The 18986-nt window shown below is 40.6% G+C and overlaps 2 protein-coding genes across 4 annotated transcripts in view; one reads left to right on the top strand and one right to left on the bottom strand.

The window, feature by feature from the left end:
* Positions 1–18986, bottom strand: part of IFT74 (intraflagellar transport 74) — an 80995-nt gene that overhangs the window by 25001 nt on the left and 37008 nt on the right. For all 3 annotated transcript variants that reach the window (XM_042449844.1, XM_042449846.1, XM_042449845.1), the window contains 5 exons: positions 15815–15953; positions 14556–14618; positions 12783–12926; positions 10121–10161; positions 7043–7122 (listed from right to left, as the gene is read on the bottom strand). In XM_042449844.1, coding sequence (XP_042305778.1) covers positions 7043–7122; positions 10121–10161; positions 12783–12926; positions 14556–14618; positions 15815–15953 — 467 coding nt within the window. The remainder of the gene's footprint in view (positions 1–7042; positions 7123–10120; positions 10162–12782; positions 12927–14555; positions 14619–15814; positions 15954–18986) is intronic.
* The window catches only part of LRRC19 (leucine rich repeat containing 19), a 23829-nt gene continuing 22596 nt past the window's right edge, over positions 17754–18986 (top strand). The window contains exon 1 of the mRNA XM_042449848.1: positions 17754–17891. The gene's annotated coding sequence lies outside the window, so the exon portion shown is untranslated. The remainder of the gene's footprint in view (positions 17892–18986) is intronic.

Raw genomic sequence — 18986 nt, 5'->3', positions numbered from 1 at the left:
ATGCTTAATAATAATAATAATAATAATAATAATAATAATAATAATAATAATAATAATAATAATAATAATGATTTATTTCTAGCCCGCCCAATCATGAAGAATCCGTGAGGGTTACAACAATAAAATACATCAGATTACAATAGAGTTAAAAAATCAAACCCTAGACCTATCCCTCCCCATTCCCAGTACTAAAACAGAATTAAACAGTAACAGTATAAAAACAATTAAAAACATTAAACAACCAAAAATAGGCAGAAACATAGGCGGGGAAGAATAGACAGGTGAGGGTACAAATATCTCTATATCTGGGGAGGGTAACTAAGTTGGAAAGGCCTGCCGGAAGAGATCCGTCTTGAGTGCTTTCTTAAAAGCTGTCAGAGTGGGAATGTGACGGATCTCCTCTGGCAGGTCATTGCATAGTTTTGGAGTAGTAGTAGAAAAGGCCCTCTGGGCAACAGATGTTAGCCTAGATTTTTTTGGCTGTAGTAGATTTCTTCCAGAGGACCTTAGTGTGTGGGGCGGACATAGGGAAGAAGGCGTTCCCTCAAGTACTCTGGGCCCAAGCCATGTAGGGCTTTAAAGGTAATCACAAACACCTTGTACTTTGCCTGGAAACTAATAGGCAGCCAGTGCAGGGACTTCAAGACCGGTGTTATATGGTCATTCCTAGAAGTTCCCATGATCAGTCTGGCAGCCATATTTTGCACCAACTGAAGTTTCCAAACCTGGCACAAGAGTAGCCCCAAGCAGAGTGCATTCCCATCATGCGTCCTAAAAGGCCAGAAGCCACACCAAAGCCACGCTCTAGTCCTAAGAATTGGAGCACAGCTTTGGCGCAGCTTCTGGCCTTTTAAGATGTGTGTGTCATTTAAACAGCGTACCTCCAAAGTGACCCGAAGCAGCTTTATTTTGGCCTGTCTGTACAGGCCCTTAGCCTCCTCAGGAATTTTCAATGAGAATGGTCATAATTTTGCTATTGCTTTGATAGTACTAAGGTTGTTATCAACTTCATTTGGATGCTGCTGTTGCTGCGGGTTGTTTTAATGCAGCATATTGAGCTTTCATTGTAAAAACATACCAGCAAGCAGTCAAAATTAATGATGATCTGCCCGCCAAAATAGCCCTCCCCCCAGGATTTAAAACCAGTCCCAAGATCTCTGATTTAAATAGGTGGCCTGTGTGCATTAAAAAGGCAAAAACTCTACTGAACCAGACTGGTCCTAGCACTGGCTAAAGCAAAGAAGCCACTTCAATCAGCAGATTCTGGGGCAGCAGCAGCCATGAGGTGTTGGAGAACAGGGCTCTCTATGCTATGCAGTCAGCCCTATATCCTTTAAGTCAGAGGTCATTGGGACATATTTTTAAGCAGGATAATGCAAATAAGTGAACTCATGCATTCCAGATTTGTTATTTACACTTTTTTTTAACCGCATCTCTTCGCAACTCTCTGTGTTCTGTTACTCAGACATGCTCACCAGCCCTGTGCTCCTCCCAACAAGGGTGTCAGCAACCCCTGCGAGAAACTGTCCCCAGCTGAGTGTCTTGAGGCAGCAGCAGCAATGTCTCCCACTGCTCCTTGGAGCTACCGACTGCCAAGAGATGATCGAGGGAGGGGGGAAATGATAGAGGGAGAGTCCTCCTCTCCCCACATCAGAGGAGAAAGACGTAGCCGGGCATGTAGGGTTCAATCCCAGGTCTATTTACATAATTATTCACACTACTGACAATGCAAATCTTTTGAAAAAAACTCAGAAAAAACTCCAGTTCCAATTATCTAAGTTAAGTGGGGTTTTTTGGGGGGGAAACTGAATCGGATGCATTCGGTATGCATGTGAACAACAACAGATTCAACCTGGATTCATCCTGGATTATTTTCACTATCTGACTAGGGCCTGAGTCTGCTTCTCCATCACCAGTATTGGACTTTTCTTTGTGGGTTGCTAGCTGACTTCTCTTTGTGGAAAGGGAAGGGGGGGGGTACCATACTGTACTTTCCCAGAGGCCATCATAGCTCTTGTGTCTGCCCTGATCTAATCTACTATCCCATTTTCAACAGAGGCCTGCCAGAAGCTCTAAGACAGAGCCTGGAAAAGTTACTTTCTGGACTATAGCTCCCAAAGCTATAATGGCCAGTGGTTTCTGGGTAGCACAAGAAAATAGATTTTCAAAATTCTGCACTGGGAAATCTTAAGAAAGGAATGAAAATAAACAACATAATTGTGTTCTTCTCTCTTGCATTTAGTTTTTAGAAATTGCCCATGCTGAAAGAAGGGTGAGATAATAAATACATACATACATACATACTGCCTTTAAACATGGAGGCGCTATTTAAGAAACATAGCTAACAGCTCTTGATAGACCTATCCTCCACTGATTTGTTTAATCCTTTTTTAAAAAGGCCTGACTAGCACATCTTGTGACAGTGAGTTGTATCTGTTAAATACAGATACAAAATACACAGATATTGCAAGAAAGAAAGGAAAAGCAGGCTCCTGTCCCTTGCGTATGTGCCTTCAAATTTCTTGTGGACTTATGGCAACCCCATAGATTTCATAACGTTTTCTTAGGCAAGATATACCAGGAGGCTGTTTGCCGTTACCTATCTCTGAAAAATAGCCCACAGCACCTGGTATTCATTGGTGGTTTACCATCTAAGTACTAACCAGGGCTTACCTCATTTAGTTTCCAGGATGAGATGGAGTTTGGTGTTTTCAGAGTATTTGGGCCCTTTTGTCTTGTGTCATATGAAAATTTGTTTATGAAACTCTTTTCAGTTTAAAGAACAGTTTGCTATGCCTTATGAGGCATTGCTGTTTGAGAAATATTAACGTAAGGCCCTACTGTGCATGTGGTATTAGTTGTACTTCTGACAAACAAACAAAGCTCATAACATTCTGAAGTTTCCCTTAATAGTCTATAAAATATTTAGTGGATGTGTGGTTACTGAAGTACTCATATGAACCAAAGAATTCATAGAAATGTGTACTTTTACCAGCTTGCTTATTATTCTGCATTATTAGGTAAAAACTATGATTATCAAAAAAAAAATCTGTTGTAAGGAAGCTAGGAAAATTCTGAAAACAATACACACACTTGGTGGAATAGAAACAACCAAACTGCAAATGATTTTGGAGAAGTGATTTCTGAAAATAGTCACTGCTTCCATAGAGGAGAACTATCAGGAGTATCAGCCAAAACTACTTGAGAAGAGAGAAGTACTTATCTCTTCATTTCATTGCTACCAAATAACAGAAATTAACACTGTCATTGTAAGAAACAGAACAGACTAATGTGAAAGCTGCTAAGCTTTTGTTGCTATGCTGTAAACAACAAAACAAGCAATATCTTATCATCTATAGTCATCCAAATGACAGAAAAAAATACATGTGCAAGGTGAAAAGAAAAACAGATAAAAGCAGAAAAGACAGAACTGTTACAGTAGTGATTTCAGAATGTAGTGATTTCGGAAAGAAAAACACAATTTGTGTTCCTTATGAAAATAAGCCTAGGCAACACTTCCTTTGGATATTCAGTGAAAACATCTTATCATACCCATGTGTAGATTCTACGCCAAAGGACAGATACATCACACTTGTGGTTAGGCTGATGTGCAATCTTGACCTGGACTGTGGAGAGTCCAGGTATGGCTCCTTTAACTGTTCCACAATGCAGAAATAAAAAAGTTTGACACCACTTTCACTGTCAGTTTAATCCTGGGACTTGTAGTTTGGTGAGATAGAGAGGTCTGGTAACTCACCCAACTGTAAATCCTAGGATTCCAGAGGATAGAATTAAGGCAGTTAAAGCAGTGTCAAACTGCTTTATTTCTGCAGTGCAGTTACACTCTTTGACTCTCTAAAACTGAAGTACTGTACCATTTCCTAGGGCAGGGGAGATTTTCTCATATTCTGAGTACCTTTTACAACTAGAAAATAAAGTGGAGAATGGGGAATCACATCTTTTTTTTCTTCTTCTGAGCACTTACTGGAGATAACAGCAAGATTCCACTTCACCAAATTCTTACCCTCAATAGAGCGATGGGCAGCAGGAAATGCCTGTTATCTGTGATAAGTGATCAGAAGCAGCAGGAGATTTTCTTTACATGGTTGTCCACATCTAATGAGACAGCAAGAAGAACTGAACCTGACTTTCTTAGTGCAGAGTGGCATGGAATTCTATGTGCATTCATTTCATTTATTACGGCAAATTGCCAGCATATTAAAAAAACAAATATACATATTACAAGACAGTCGACTGGGTATAATATACACATTTTAAAACCACTTCATCCTTTAAAAGAGGAAATTGTGGGGAAACAAATAACCAAATATTAACAACATTATTTTACTACATCTCTATGACAATAGATAGAAGCTGCACAGAATCTAGCAACTTGGGCAGTTATCTGCTCATTTAGATCTGAGAGAAGTTATTCTACATAGAATTTGTCTTGTCTACCTGGGAATCTTTGAATAAGAGGGGTAATAAGTGAGGCTCTGATATCTTTATAAAAAGAGTAATAAAGTAGGACATGACAAACTGACTCTCCATCTACCACAAGGGCAAATCCGTTTCAAGTATGAGATCTTTTTATAAATGCCATCAAATACAGCAGAAGGGAGAATATTCAGTCTGATTAGCATAAAAGCTCTTCTTAGTTTAGGAATATTCAAGTTTTCAAAGTAATTGGCAAGCATAAATCATCTTCTGTTGTCTTTAAATATAAGATATGAAGCTGCCTGACTTTTATGAATTTGAAAATCAATGTATTTAATACGCTGGGAAATGACAGTCTTTGCTTTATTGTATCCTAACATTAGGATATAAGTTAACAATAAACCTATAGCTGATAATTTTGTAATTATAGATTTCTTCTATTTTGATTGACAAAAATCAGTTAATACTAATGGAGATAATCCTACCGGGTTGAAAAACATCTTTAGCCAAATGGTTTTAAAATGTGTATGTTATATCTAGTTGACTCTCTTGTAATATAGGTATTAATTTTTTTACTATGCTGGCTATTTGCCGTAATAAATGAAACAAATGGAATTCTATGTTTCTCTGTTCAGTGGAAATGGGCATCAAATGATGGAACCAGATGGCATTAGAGGGAGTGAAGCCTCTTCCCTGATGTCATCCAACCCACCAGGTTAGTCTTGGAGCTGACCCACCGAGTGGGACTAGAACGGACCCCCATTCCATCTCTAAACCATCAGTTGTAAACCATTTTTCTTTGTGCTAAATGTAATCCCAGCAAGAGGCTAACCTTGTCTAGGCAAACAATGTTCTACTAGAGCAGTAGTCCCCAAATATTTTCAGACTACCAGCCCCTTTCCTTTTGTATGGCAACCCTTGCATCCCCCAACACCTATTTCTTCATATTATGTCTATTGTTTGTGCAGCAGCCAGTGGCTTTTACCTCAGCTGCATTCAGCCTGCCACCGCATATGCCCCCTCAGCTTCTCATGTGTGAATACAGCAGCAGTAGTGGCCCAGGCCTTCTCCTCCCTCTCATTTGCTGGCTGGCTGCTTGGTTGCTGCTCGCATGGTGACAAGGTGTGAAAGGAGCAGCACCTGAGCAGCTGTTTGAGCAGCGGCCAGGCAACCGGTCACCTTGGAAGCAGCAAACGAGCAACTGGCTGAATAGCTACTGAGAAGCCTCTTGCCTGTCCTGGTGAGCAAGAGTCTTCTTAGTCACTGCTTGATGGCCTGCTCGGTTGCTGCTCCCAAGGTGACCAGGTGCAAAGGGAGAAATGTCTCCCCATTGAGGAAGGACTTATTTGACAGGGCTGAGAGGAGCCCAGCTGGTTTTCCATTTTCCTTCTTGGTGAAGAATCCATCTCAACCTGAGAGAGACAAATTATTCTTTTGAACAATCAACCCCAGATACTCCTCCCATCCTTCCTCAGAGATGTGTCTTCCCCATACAGTTTCAATTGTCACCTCCTCCAACAGAGAAGCATTGTTTCTTCTGCTATCTCTTTTCTTGGTTTGTCCAATGAAAGAAAGCAGGAGCAACAGTGCAGCTCCAATCTGCCAGCCAAAATTCACAAAGCTTAATCAACATCCCAAATGTGAAAGCTCCTTTTTGGCACCATTTCTCCTCCGTTGCCACATGTTCTAACTCCCCATCTCCTCCAGGTCCTAAAGGCCACTGGTTCGCCTTGCCTTTCTTGTGTATGGATACTCTGACTGAAGCCCCCCCCCCACCAACCCCTTTTTCCTCACCACCACCCTGGATTTTTCCACTGCCCTTCATGGGTAGGGGTACCACCCACTTCGGGAATCATTGTACTGGAGTCTTCCTCCATACATATTTCCAAGTCAGTGACCATTTAGATCTCAGAAATAATATACAGTGGACCCTTGCCTTATGAGAGGGATCTGTTCTGGGCCCCCTGGCAGAAGGCGAAAACTGCCTATGCTCGAGCCCCATTGCATATAATGGGGCTTGGGTGTACGGCAGTGCGCGCACGCCACGGGTGCGCACCATTCAGCTTATTGCTGTGTAGCTTCAGCGTAAGCTGAAAGCCACTATAGTGTGCCCACGTATGGTATGGGTGCACTGTATATTTATATTAAATATATACATAATATATGTTTATATTAAATATATATTTATTTTTCAATTAGTAATTATTTTGATCACAGAATTTGAACTTCTACAAGGCCAGCCTTGGTGAAGAACTGCCTATTTTGGTACAAAGTGCACACTGTCTAAGAGAGACATCTATCATTTTATCTTCATTATTTTTTCACCCTTCTTTAGGTCCCCAAGATAAGAAAAGAATACTCTGGCAACATAAGATACTTTTTAAAAAAAGTTAACACATCTTGATCTCTAGCCTCAGTGCATAGATGCTAATCAATCAATCAATCAATCAATCAATCCATTTATTATGGCAAATAGCCAGCATAATAGATGCTAAAATAATTTTTAAAATATTACAATCTACTTCTGAATCAGAGCCAGTTCAGGGAGGGGCAATTACAGAAGGGTGAGAAATCAAGCTTCAAAAGTACAGTATCTCTATTCTACCTTGCTGCTCTTCCAAATCCATGTCAACCTGACGTATTCCTTCATTAAGTTGATCAATCTTTTCTTTTATCTCTGTCAGCCTAAAAGAATGCAAAAAGTGGATGAACAAAACTTACATTATATAGTTTTAGCAGTTTTTCTATAAAATAATAAAACAAGCATGTGAAATAGATACATGATTTAATTAATGCAACACTAAAGTTTACATATATTAGTTCATCAGTATTATAAAACTGATTTTACATAGTTGTAATTACATATGCTACATTTTTGTGGTGGAGAGTAACCTTAGTTTTGCTTATGTTAACGAACGGGTCCCCCTGCTGGTTGTTAAGATGACTGGATGTTTCCTTTAATTATACTTCTACATAAGAGAGCCAAATAAGTAACATATTTTAAAAAGTAATCTAGATGACATGTACAAATGATATGTACTCTGTTATACATGCAAAGATATTTCTTTTTTTATTCCCCTGAACTACTGAAATCAGAAAGAAACTCATTTACAAAGACCCATCCAATGACCTATTATCACCTCTAACTTATCATCCACTGTAGTGAAACAAATAGCCAAGTGACAGTCAAACATGGAAGAACTTGAGCAGTCAATGATAATCTTTGGAGTTTACATTACATTCAGTAATAGTTCAAGTCATCAGATACCCAATTCTAATTGTATTTACACATATAATAAGCTGGAATGTTTTAGGAGGCAATCTACAGTGGAGCCTTTCCTTATGCGGAGGATCCATTCCGGATTCTCCCACGTAAGGCAAATTCTGCGTAAGCTCGAGCCCCATTCAATAGAATGGGGCTCATGGTTATGGTGGTGCGGCACGTGCGCACCATGGCACACATGCCATTCACTGAATTGCGTAAACCAGAAGCTGCATATGGTGCACCTGCGTATGGAACGGGTGCACTGTATTAGATGTGTTACACAAGCTGATTAAAGTACCGTATTTTCCTGCGTATAAGGCGACTTTTGAACCTTGGAAAATCATCTCAAAAGTCAGGGGTCGTCTAATGCACCAGATACAGATAATCTTGGGCTTTTATTTTCTTGCTGCCAAGAGTAGAGCACATTATTCCACAAAACCCACCCCTTTCCCTTTGGCCGAGAGTCAGGCAAAATTGCAGAAGCCGGCGGCGGCGCCATCCCCACTCTGCCTCATCTTCTTCAGAGAAAAAGGGAAGCGCTGGACTACAATTCCCAAGAAGCCTTGCGCACCGCAAATAGCACGGCAGAGGAGGAGGCTGCCTGGGCTGGGTGGGGAGGAGGGGGCTAGCTACTTAGGTAGGTGCCTGTGAAAAAATCAAGAGTATCAGCTCAGAATGGTGGTAGACCTACCAGGCGCCTCCCTCCCTCCTTCTCTCCCCTCTTCCTTTCCACAGTGAGCCTCGGCTCTTTGTCTCCTCCGTTCCCCTCAGGTCCTCCTTCAGATGGGACTCCTGAAGGAGTTTGCTGGGAATGTTCTCAGAGAGGGATTGGGAGAGAGAGGTGAATGGAGGCTCTTTTAAGGGACTTTGGACTTCAGCTCCCAGAAGCCCAGGCTATTGGCCAACATGGCTGAGGCTTCTGGGAGCTGGAGTCCAAAATCTCTTAAAGGGAACAGTACTATAATATCAGTGGTCCCCAAACTGTGCTGTTCAAGAGCAAACTCTGCTTTTTAAGAGGATTGAAACATTTTTAAGGGGTTAAGGCTCTAAGGCAGTGCTTCCCAAACTTTGGTCCTCCAAGGGCTTGGGACTTCAGCTCCCAGAGGCCCCAGCTAACTAGCAAACAGTCAGGAATTCAGGGAGAGGAAGCCCAAAATATTTAGAGCCCAAAGTTTGGGAAATATTGCTATAGGTCACAATGCTCCCCAAACTCTGCTTTTTAAGGGGATTTTGGACTTCAGCTCCCAGAATCCCAGGTTATTGGCCAACATGGCAGAGGATTCTGGGAGATGAGGTCCAACATCTCTTCAAGGGCACAGTCTGAGGACCACTGCATAGGGCAAAAGATAACCTCTTGAGTTCTTCAGTACATGTCTTTTAAGGTTTAGAATCATAGAGTTAAAAGAGACCCCAAGGGCCATCCAGTCCAACCCCATTCTGCCATGCAGGAACTCTCAATCAAAACATCCCCAACAGATGGCCATCCAGCCTCTGCTTTAAAGCCTTCCAAGGAAGTTGACTCCACTACACTTTGAGGGAGTGTGTTCCACTGTGCAACAGCACTTACTGTCCCTTAGTTCCTCCTAATGTTGAGGTGGGATCTCTTTTCCTGGAGCTTGCATCCATTGTTCTGGGTCCTAGCCTCTGGAGCAGCAGCAAACAAGCTTGCTCCCTCCTCAATATGATATCCCTTCAAATAGTTAAACAGGGTTTTCATATCACCTCTTAACCTTCTCTTCTCCAGGCTAAACATACCCAGCTCCCTAAGTCTTTCCTCAAAGGGCTTCATGGTTTCCAGACCCTTCACCATTTTAGTCACCCTTCTTTGGACACATGGCTCCAGTTTCTCAATGTCCTTTTTGAATTTTGGTGCCCAGAACTGGACATAATATTAATTAAAAATTAATTTTAAAAAAACCAAAGATACACTTTGCACAATTCCTTTTGCTTCAGGGACTCAACGGTTCCACAGTATTTTATCCTCTCAGCATTCCTGTCAGGTAGGTTAGGCTGGTGCAGTGGCTTGAGTGTTGGACTATGGTTCAAAACACACTAAAGAAATAATGCACTTTGAGAGTGCTTTGACTGCCCTGGCTCAGTGCTGGCTAAGTGACAGTTTTCCTGCTAAGCACCTGCATGTCATAACCATTTGAATTAAAATTACTACCATATTGAAATCAAATCTGATGTTTTTTTAATTTTTATTTGGTGTGCGTTGGAAGAGGGGTAGCCTTATACGGTGAGTATATCACAAACTCTATATTTTAATTGGAAAAGTTGGGGGTCGTCTTATACACCCAGTCGTCTTATACACCGGAAAATACGGTACATCATCAGTTTTTCAGAAATAGTTTGTAAAATTGCATTAATCCACACAGCACTTGGGCAGCATCAAAGAGAACAGAGGAAAACACTTACTGTCTCTCCATGCTTGCTATTTCTTGATTGTCTTCTTTCACCTTAAAAAAAAGCAATTAAGTTACAATAAACTAAAGAGTTCTGGCCTTTGCAAAATTCTATATACTGTATCATTTCACTGCAACCCCCGTATCCACGGGAACAGTACCAGTTTCACATCCCTGCAGCTGAAAAAAAATATGTTCTCTGTAAGCATTTTCTAACCAGCAGTACAATTCTATGCTACGCTTTTGGCAACAGTTGACCATAATCAACCTGGAGGACCTAGAAATGCTTAGAGAGGTGTACTCTAGAATCTCTAAGTCCTCCAGTGCAACTGTATTGTCAACTTCTGCCAGAAGCCGTTTATTTATATCAACAGAGTTTATTATTATCTGTGGTTTTGTGTTGGGACTGTATCCCCTGTGTGGATACAAGGTCATAAGGTAATGAAACGAAGAACAGAGATTTCACTAGAAATAGAGTAGATCAGTGCCACTTTCATACTATGATTAATATTATTACTATAGTATCCTAAAGGCTTCAACTCCCATCTGATCTTGGAAGTGAAGCAGAATCAGTTTTGACAAAGGGCTAGCATGGAGCTGGGTGGGTATTTACACGCCCACCTGTCCCCATGCCATGGAGCTGCTATTGCCACACACCCTTTATTGCTAGTAAGGAGGCCCCTGTCACTGCATCTGTTGTGGAAATGGGTACTTGACTATGTGGTTGCAGCCAGGCACCCCATTTCCATGTCAGATGCATCTATGGGGGTCTTCTCAGTAGTGGCAATGGCAAAGTATGGAAAGGGGTTCAAAGAGCTGTCTGATCTGTCACAGTTTGCCATGCAAATGGTGGGTCATTTTGATCTGCATTAAGCCCCAGGCACTGTTTTCCCCCCCACTTTTGTGGGGGTTCTGTGCCCCTAACAACTGTGAATGTGGAGGGCCGACCTTATACCCAGGCTGTGAACCTGTGTCTTTAGAGGGAGAGTAAGCCCCTCCAGCACAGGCCAAATCTCTACTCCCTGTAGTGCCTTTCAGCTGATAAGAAGCACCCCCATCTTGTTGGGATTAAATTTCAATTTGTTTACCCCCATCCAATCCATTACTGATGATAGGCAGCAGTTTATGACAGAAATAGCTTCTGTGGATTGTGGTGGAACTTATTAATAGAGTTGGGTGTCATCCAGACAACCTCTATGAGCAGTTTCATGTGTACGTTAAATAGCATGTGGAACAGAACTGAACCCTGAGGGACCCCACTGCCCAATGGCCAAGAAGTTGAACAGGAGTCCCCCGGCACCATCTTCTGGGTTGGTGCCTTCAAGAAGGAACAAAATCATTGTAAAACAGTGCCCCCGAGTGCCATCCCAGCAACGTAGCCCAGAAGGATACCAAGGCTGATGGTATCAAAAACTGCAGAGAGGTCCAGCAGAACAAATATGGAGACACACACACACATCTAGTTCTTGATGTAGGTCATCTAGCAAGGCAACCAAAGTTTTCTGTGTCCCATATCTGGGCCTCAAACCAGAATGAAACAGCTAAATAATCTGTCTCATTCAGAAATCCCTGGAGTTGGAAGGCCACCACATGCTCCAGAACCTTGCCTAAAAATAGAATGTTAGAGACTGGATGATAATTACCCCAAGTGATGGAATCCAGGGAGGGCTTATTTAGTAATGGTCTTATAACAGCCCTTATCAAACAAGCTGGAACTCTGGCTTCTTCTTCTTTTTTTTAATGAGGCACTGACTTCTCCCTGTACCTACTCAGCCAGTCCTTCTCTGGCTCTGTTAAGCCAGGAAGGGCAAGGATCTAACACACATGTAGTGGCTCTCATCTCTTCAGTAATCCTGTCCACATTGCTCAAATTGAAAAGTATGCATTATCAATGGACAAACACGGGCCAAAGTTACATGCCCTGGTCTGTATCAGTTATAGTACCCAAGTCAAATATTCAAGCAATTTTATCTGCAAAGTGCCAGGCAAGTTGTTTGCAGCAAGGTGTAGAGTGGCCTGGATTTTCCTCTCTTGGGACTATAAACCACCTTGGCCATTTCCCCACCCTAGAGATCAGTCAAGAACCACCTGCCAAATTAGTAAAAACCTCCCCAAGAGCCAGCAGGAATCAGACTGGATCCATAAGCCAACTGGGGTGGACCATTTTAAGGTTAGCAATGAAGATTTAGCAATAAGAAATCATCTCCCTCTTCATACATATTTTGAAATAATCTTGCATTTAGTCATTCAGCTCATCTAGAGTGACTTCTATGCACTGATATCAATGAGAGGTACTTTTGAGACGAACTGAAAGAAAGAAGTTGGCAGCATGAGCTTTCGTAGATGTAAGTCTACTTCCTCATGCTGCCAACTTCTTCTTTTTTTCCACTTAGTCTCAAAGGTGCTACAAGATCTCTTTGCATATTGATTCTACAGACTAACACAGCTATATCTTTGAATTCTACTTCTCTGAGAGGGTGAAGGGAAGAAATAACTGTCCCTACATCAGCAACTGCCCTTTTCACTTTGCCATGACAAAGCACAGATCTAGTGTAACTCAGAATCATAAAGTGGGAAGGGGCCTTGAAGATCTCTATTTTCAGTTTTTTCAAATCATCCTTTAATAATTGCATAGGGGAAAGCTCCACTTCACTAATATCAGCTTGTTCTCCTACCTGTTTTAGCAATCTCTCTCTCTCTTCTTGGGGAGAGCCCATATTTTTTTCTTCTAAAATCATTTGATTCCGATGTTCCTCGAGACCACGAAGCTTTTCATACAGTTGTAGAGCTTCTTGTTTAACCTGGGAATGGGCTATTTCCTGAAGAGACAAGAAGTGGATAATGAACATTTTATATGTACAAAATGTTTCATTAGTTATCCAAACTGAACCTTTTTGGGTCCCTATTTGTGGCTAACTTTTGGGAAAAGGAACAAGTGTCTGCAGTGGGAGGAAGGTGCAAAAAATATGAGGAACCACAGCAAAATGGAAGCAGAGGTCAAAGCTAAAATAGGTAGGGTCCCTTCACAAATCTTTTCTTATATATGTACTTATCCATCCTCAAACATTAAGAGATACTAATTTATTCACATGTGCATGAATATTCTCTACCTATGCAGAGGTTAGCAGTGGGTAGGATTAACTATAGTTTACCTAGATATATATCCTGCTATGCTGAGCTAGCTGGGGTGTGTATGTGAGAGAGACAGAATATCTCAGTTATTACAATAGAAATCTATTCTCCAAGCATGGTTGCGCCACAGGGGTAATAGAGAGAAAAAGAACAGGCTGGGCCCCTGAGTGCAGCGCTGCCACCTCCAGCCCTGGGGAGGCCTAGTCGGCCACGCTGGGTTTTCTGAGAAGGAGGCAAGCGGAGGACCATGAACCCGAGAGTCCATCTTGAAGGAGGAGACTTTCTGCCTTTTTCCAGCCACATTTTCTCCAGCAGACTGGAGACTGACAAAATGTGAACTGGAGCAAGGCCTGGGACTGGAGGGTCAAAAATGCCCAGCTGGGACAGGACATTTTTTAGACCCTCCAATCCAGGATTGTCCCGCCAATAACCAACAAATGGCAGCTCTATTTGGGAAGGTCATGTGGGCCATATCTGATTCATGGATCTGAGATTCTTCATCCTTGGTTAAACTAATTGGGATTGTAACAACTACAAATGATCATGCATTAAAACTAAACAATAATAAACCAAATATCAAAATAACTTCCCTTTTCATGTATGAAAGGGAGAAGTGAGATAAATTACAAGCTATTAAAGCTTTTAAATGTCTACATATTCTGTAATTTACTCTGAGGATGTGGAAAAGTGTAGACAGGGGTTCTACAGCCTATCCAAAACTTTGTTTATTCCAAAGAGTTTTTTAGCATCATTAAGAAAAAAGAATCTGTTTCGACCACAGCAAACCTCTAGAAAATATGCTCATAAGTTTTCTTGCTGTTTCTTGACTGTAGTCTCCATTCCAATTAATGACTGAGCCAAAGTATGGAACAACCATGAATTATTGCAATGTATTAATTATCTACTTACTATTTTAGCAGGAGTGGATTTGATGGAGTTTGGGGCTACTTGTGACCCTCCTCTCAACCTACTACAGGCTACACTCCACACTGTTGCTGATATAAGGTGTCAAAGCACACTGCTCCCTTTTAATAATTTCAGTTTTTATTAGCTTGCTGTTGAAATCTGGTGATGTGATTTGCTGCCACACTTACCCAACTACTCATCTTGGTTAATAATGGCAGTCATTAATTGATACTCATTGTCCAGCAAAATAAAATAAAATGATGATAACATGGGATTTTAGCCATATTTAAAAAATGTAGAGCAAAAATATTCAAGTCAGCCTTTTACCCATCATCAGATTCCAACACTCTCTCCATTTTCACACATTTTATATTCAAATTGAGAACATAAGAATTTACTGCCATACATACTGCATCTAAAGCTTGTTCTTTGATATCCAAAGCATCCATCTCTTGCTGTAAAGCAGATAATTCCTACAAAATAAGTAACATTGGTATGCAATATTAATTGGGGCTATCACACGCAAAAACAAAACAAAACCGATTAAGTGCAATACTGCTCCTGTTTCAAAAGCCCACATGGTTTGTAATTATCGTATATATTCGACTATAAATCGACCTCATGTATAAAGTAAGGTCAGGTTTGGGGAGTCAAAATCGTGGGTTTTGCTATGACTCATGGATAAGTAGAGGGTAAAATTTAGGGGCATGTAACAAAAGATCTAAAGGTTGAAGCAAAGGAAAACGGTGCCAAAGAACATACAGAATTCCAGCAGGCCTAACTGTGCTTACGCCAAAGGCTGTATGGATGAGAAACTAGAGGAGGGGTAGTCAGTGCTTCCAGGACACATTATATTCTTGCCTTTCACCAGGGCATGATTCCTTTTTTAAAAATAAGACTTAAAGTACAATACCTAACTTGACCCTTGTATAGGTCGACTCAGTTTTTGGGGATCAATTTTTTGACTAAAAATTCTAGACTTATAAGGGGAAATCTGTGTATGCTCGCATCCCATTGCAAACATTGGGGCACGTGCTTGTGGCTTGGGGCAGGGCACATGCCACAGGTGCACATTAATTGTTGCGTGGTTTCCGCATAAGCTGGAAGCTGTGTATAGTGCACCTGCTTATAGCGCGGGCACACTATACTTTGTATAAAATGAAGATTTGCAGTGATATATCTATTAAAAGATCCAAAGAGTCTTTTTTGAGTAAAAGGAGCAAAACAGATCAAACCAAAAGGGTGGGTCAGGGCTACTCCAGCACTGCAGCAACATGTGCATGGCTCCAATCCAATCCACCGCTGCTGTTTCAAACCAGCCTCTGAAAGGTAGTGATTTCTTTCCACCCTTTTTCAGGCTGGTTCTTTTTGTTTAGAGCGGCATTGGGGCGGCCTCTGACTGTTCGGGGTGTGCAACATCTAAACGCTATGCTCTCAACACAGCCTGGCGGCATCCCTTTTTACCTGTCTGTTTCAGGCCGAAGTCACTTTCAATGGAACTAAAATCTGTTTAGATATGGTTAGATGAGGTGATTTCTTTTTCCAGATTTAATGTCACTGTGTTGTATTTAGGTTGCTGAAGGAGTCCCTTTCCATTTCATCAAATCTTAAATCATGCTGGTCATATCAAGATGTAATTCAGACCATCAATATAGGTCAAATAGGTCACCTGTATAAGTTTTTCATTTGCCACTTTTGTCTCCATGTATTTCACTTGATCTTCTTCAGACATATTTTTGATGATGTTTTCTGCAGCCTGCTTTTCCTGCTGGATGTCGTCTTCCACAGCCTGAATTAGCTTTTCTTTGCTGCAGCACAATGACAAACATTTTGTAAATCTTGAGTCAATATTTCAATTGTTTTAAATTCAAATCTCTGTTATCATTTTGACAGACAGGCCTATTAAACTACTTAAAGCAAATGAAATCAAAACAGAGAAAACAGAACAATGTAAGAAAAAGCATATAAAATATAGACACAAAATGAAGATGGAATCAAAACAATCCTTTTTAAAATACTGTACAGTGTTTTTGATGAAATTCTTGAATAACTGGCATAATGCCTACTTTCTGGCACTTGTTCAGTTTCACCTGCTTCAGAGAGACTTCACAGAAAAACCAGTCAGTCAGCCAGTTTATATGTGTAAAAGAAATAACTGGCATTAAGTGCTACAGGGATATAGATATACCCACATGTTCCATCCCTCTCACCACTGTTGCTGCCAACCTTTTCACCCATATCAGCAACACCAGGATTGTTTAGAAAAGAGAAATAAGGAAGTCAGCTCAACATTCCCAGGGTGGGGGTAAAGAAAAGGAGAAGTACTTTTCTAGGCAAAGATGAATCATAGTAACCCGTGAGCTGATTTCAAACTGAAGTTATAGGAAATGAAGTGTGAATTTGAATCAAATATTTACCTTTCTTCCCAAAAGAAAAAACAACCATTACCATTATTTGAAAGATTGTGTTCAAGGCAGAAATGAACCACCGCCACAAAAATCACACCACTGATACATTAAGTTTACTATCATAATGCCAAGTCACAATATAAAAGATTAAGAAAAATATACTTGTTATAATGGCTGCATCAAAAATGATGGTATAGTTGGGAAATACAAAATGGTGGTTATAGCATGTTAAAAAAACCTACACATTAAAACTAAAATGGCAATCACAACTGGCCAAATCTTTATCAGGTATAGCTAAATTCCATCATCAATACAGAATAAAGAATTGTACTTAAAAGTACAGTATGACATTAGTACACTCTTTGATCCAAATCAACAAACCTATTCACGTGATAAGTGATTGTGTAGACAAAATATTATTTTCCGAATATAACCTATGGACACATAAAATGCACATGCATAAGCCTTTCCCTTTCCTTTTGTAAGTACTCTGCCTTTCTCAAGATGTCTGTTTGCACAGAATTTCTATACTAAGGATAGGGATTGGGGAACTGGTGTGACTCTAACCACCATCCCAAATACAATAACAGATTATGAGAACAGGGCAAGCATGTGCAGACATAAATAACTAGAAGACACTTTATACATTTTTGTTTCGTAGAAGCTTCTGTATTTTGCCCTCTCAGATGGCTGAGAAATTAGACTGCAAACCAGTGCAGAACACTGGAAGGAGAAAAATCCCGGTGTCCACAGAATAAGAGAACAGCATTTCCTTATACTGTTCAAATCCTGCTCTTAGTAGCTGTTCTTAGTGCTGTTTTAGTAGCTGTTAGTTGTTGAAACTTTTTTTGGGTGGGGGGATGATCTTTGATCAGATGTCAAGCACATGCTTTCTACCTTATGAAGGTAGGTCAGGTTTTATAGAAATGCTATACCTGAGGTGATCAGGCTGATGTTTTTACTGGCATTGATAATTATATCCAAGAAGAAGTAAACTTTGTACCTCAGTTGCTTACATTTATTATAACCAAGCTTTAATGGAAACTCTAACAGTAGTTTACTATACTCTCTGCCCACCCCACCTCCAGCTTTGTTTCATGAACATGACCTAATCCTTCCTGATTGGTTGAGAGCCTCTTAAATCATAAAGACATAAGAAATTACCCAGTCTAGTCAATCTTTTGCTAAAGCTGTTGTGTATTTTCTTATTATAAACTACCTGCCTAATTGGGTACAAAGGGCTGAAAGCTAGGAAAGTCACAGCGCACCTTTCATCTCTTTTTTTCCCACAGGAAAACACACAAGTAAGGATTTGATATTACAGAGAGAAAAAATAAGGTAAGAAATTTTGTGAATTGATGATATCTCTTTTTTCATAACTGTAGTTGTTACACATAGATTAACTATTCTAAGCTTCAGTCCTGTTGGTTAGCCCCAAAACCTGTTGGTCAGCCCTAGGAATGGAGGAGCTTTCTTTGTTCTATTGACATGGACAGATTACTTCTTGGTCAGGTTTAGGCTTGCGGACACAACCTCCTCAAATGGACCACCTCAGGAGGCTTATGGATCCAGATGGATTCCTGATGGCTCTTGGGGAGTTACCTGCTGCCTTGGCAGGGGATCCTATCGAAGCTTTGGTTGGTTTTTTGGAATGGAGAAATGATCATGGCAGATGCCATGATGGCTCCCAAGGGTCTCATGGATAGCAGCTAAACTAGCTCCCTGATTTTCTAAGGAGCCTGCAGCAATGGAACAAATGAGACGGAGACTAGAGTGACAGTGGCAGAAAACTCAGTGAATCCAGTCTAAAACTGGCTAAAAAACTACTTGAAGGCCTATGGTGTGGCAACAAAAGTAGCAAAATGGTGTTTCTGATTAAAACCACTGCAGATGCATAGAACAGTTTAGCAGGGCTGTTTTGAGTGATCAGGGATCTGTTAGGAGCTGGTCCAGAGGAGAAGGTAAGCCACTCAACAGCTCATAGTGAAGAATGTGCTCACTATTTTGCAGATAAAGTCAATTGGGTTGGCTTGTTTCCTCTTTCCCCCCCTAAAATTTATTCCAAATATATCATACAAAATCTCACAATCATAAGACAATGGTATAAAGAATTTGAAATCATTGAAAATCCTTGCTTATTAAAATTAATAAGGAATTTCTTATTAAGGTTTTACACAATTCAAATTATTTAAAATAAATCTGACCATAGAGAACAGTGGCTAGATGGAGGAGAAACGAATATAAAATTTGTATTAATATAATCTATAAGAAGAGACCATTTTTCCTGAAAGGGTCTTTGATTTTGTTGTTTGAGTTATATTTCAAAATATCCCAAACTCGTTCCCACCAGTTCTCCAGGGATACAAAGCCTGTTTTCCAATTATTGGCCACTTCTAATCGAGCAGCTGTCAACAAAAAAGGAGATCAACTTCC

Source organism: Sceloporus undulatus, chromosome 2 (genome assembly GCF_019175285.1).
Source record: "Sceloporus undulatus isolate JIND9_A2432 ecotype Alabama chromosome 2, SceUnd_v1.1, whole genome shotgun sequence".
Lineage (NCBI taxonomy): Eukaryota > Metazoa > Chordata > Lepidosauria > Squamata > Phrynosomatidae > Sceloporus > Sceloporus undulatus.
Note: the sequence above shows the minus strand (reverse complement) of the source record. Positions and strands in the feature narration are given on the sequence as shown.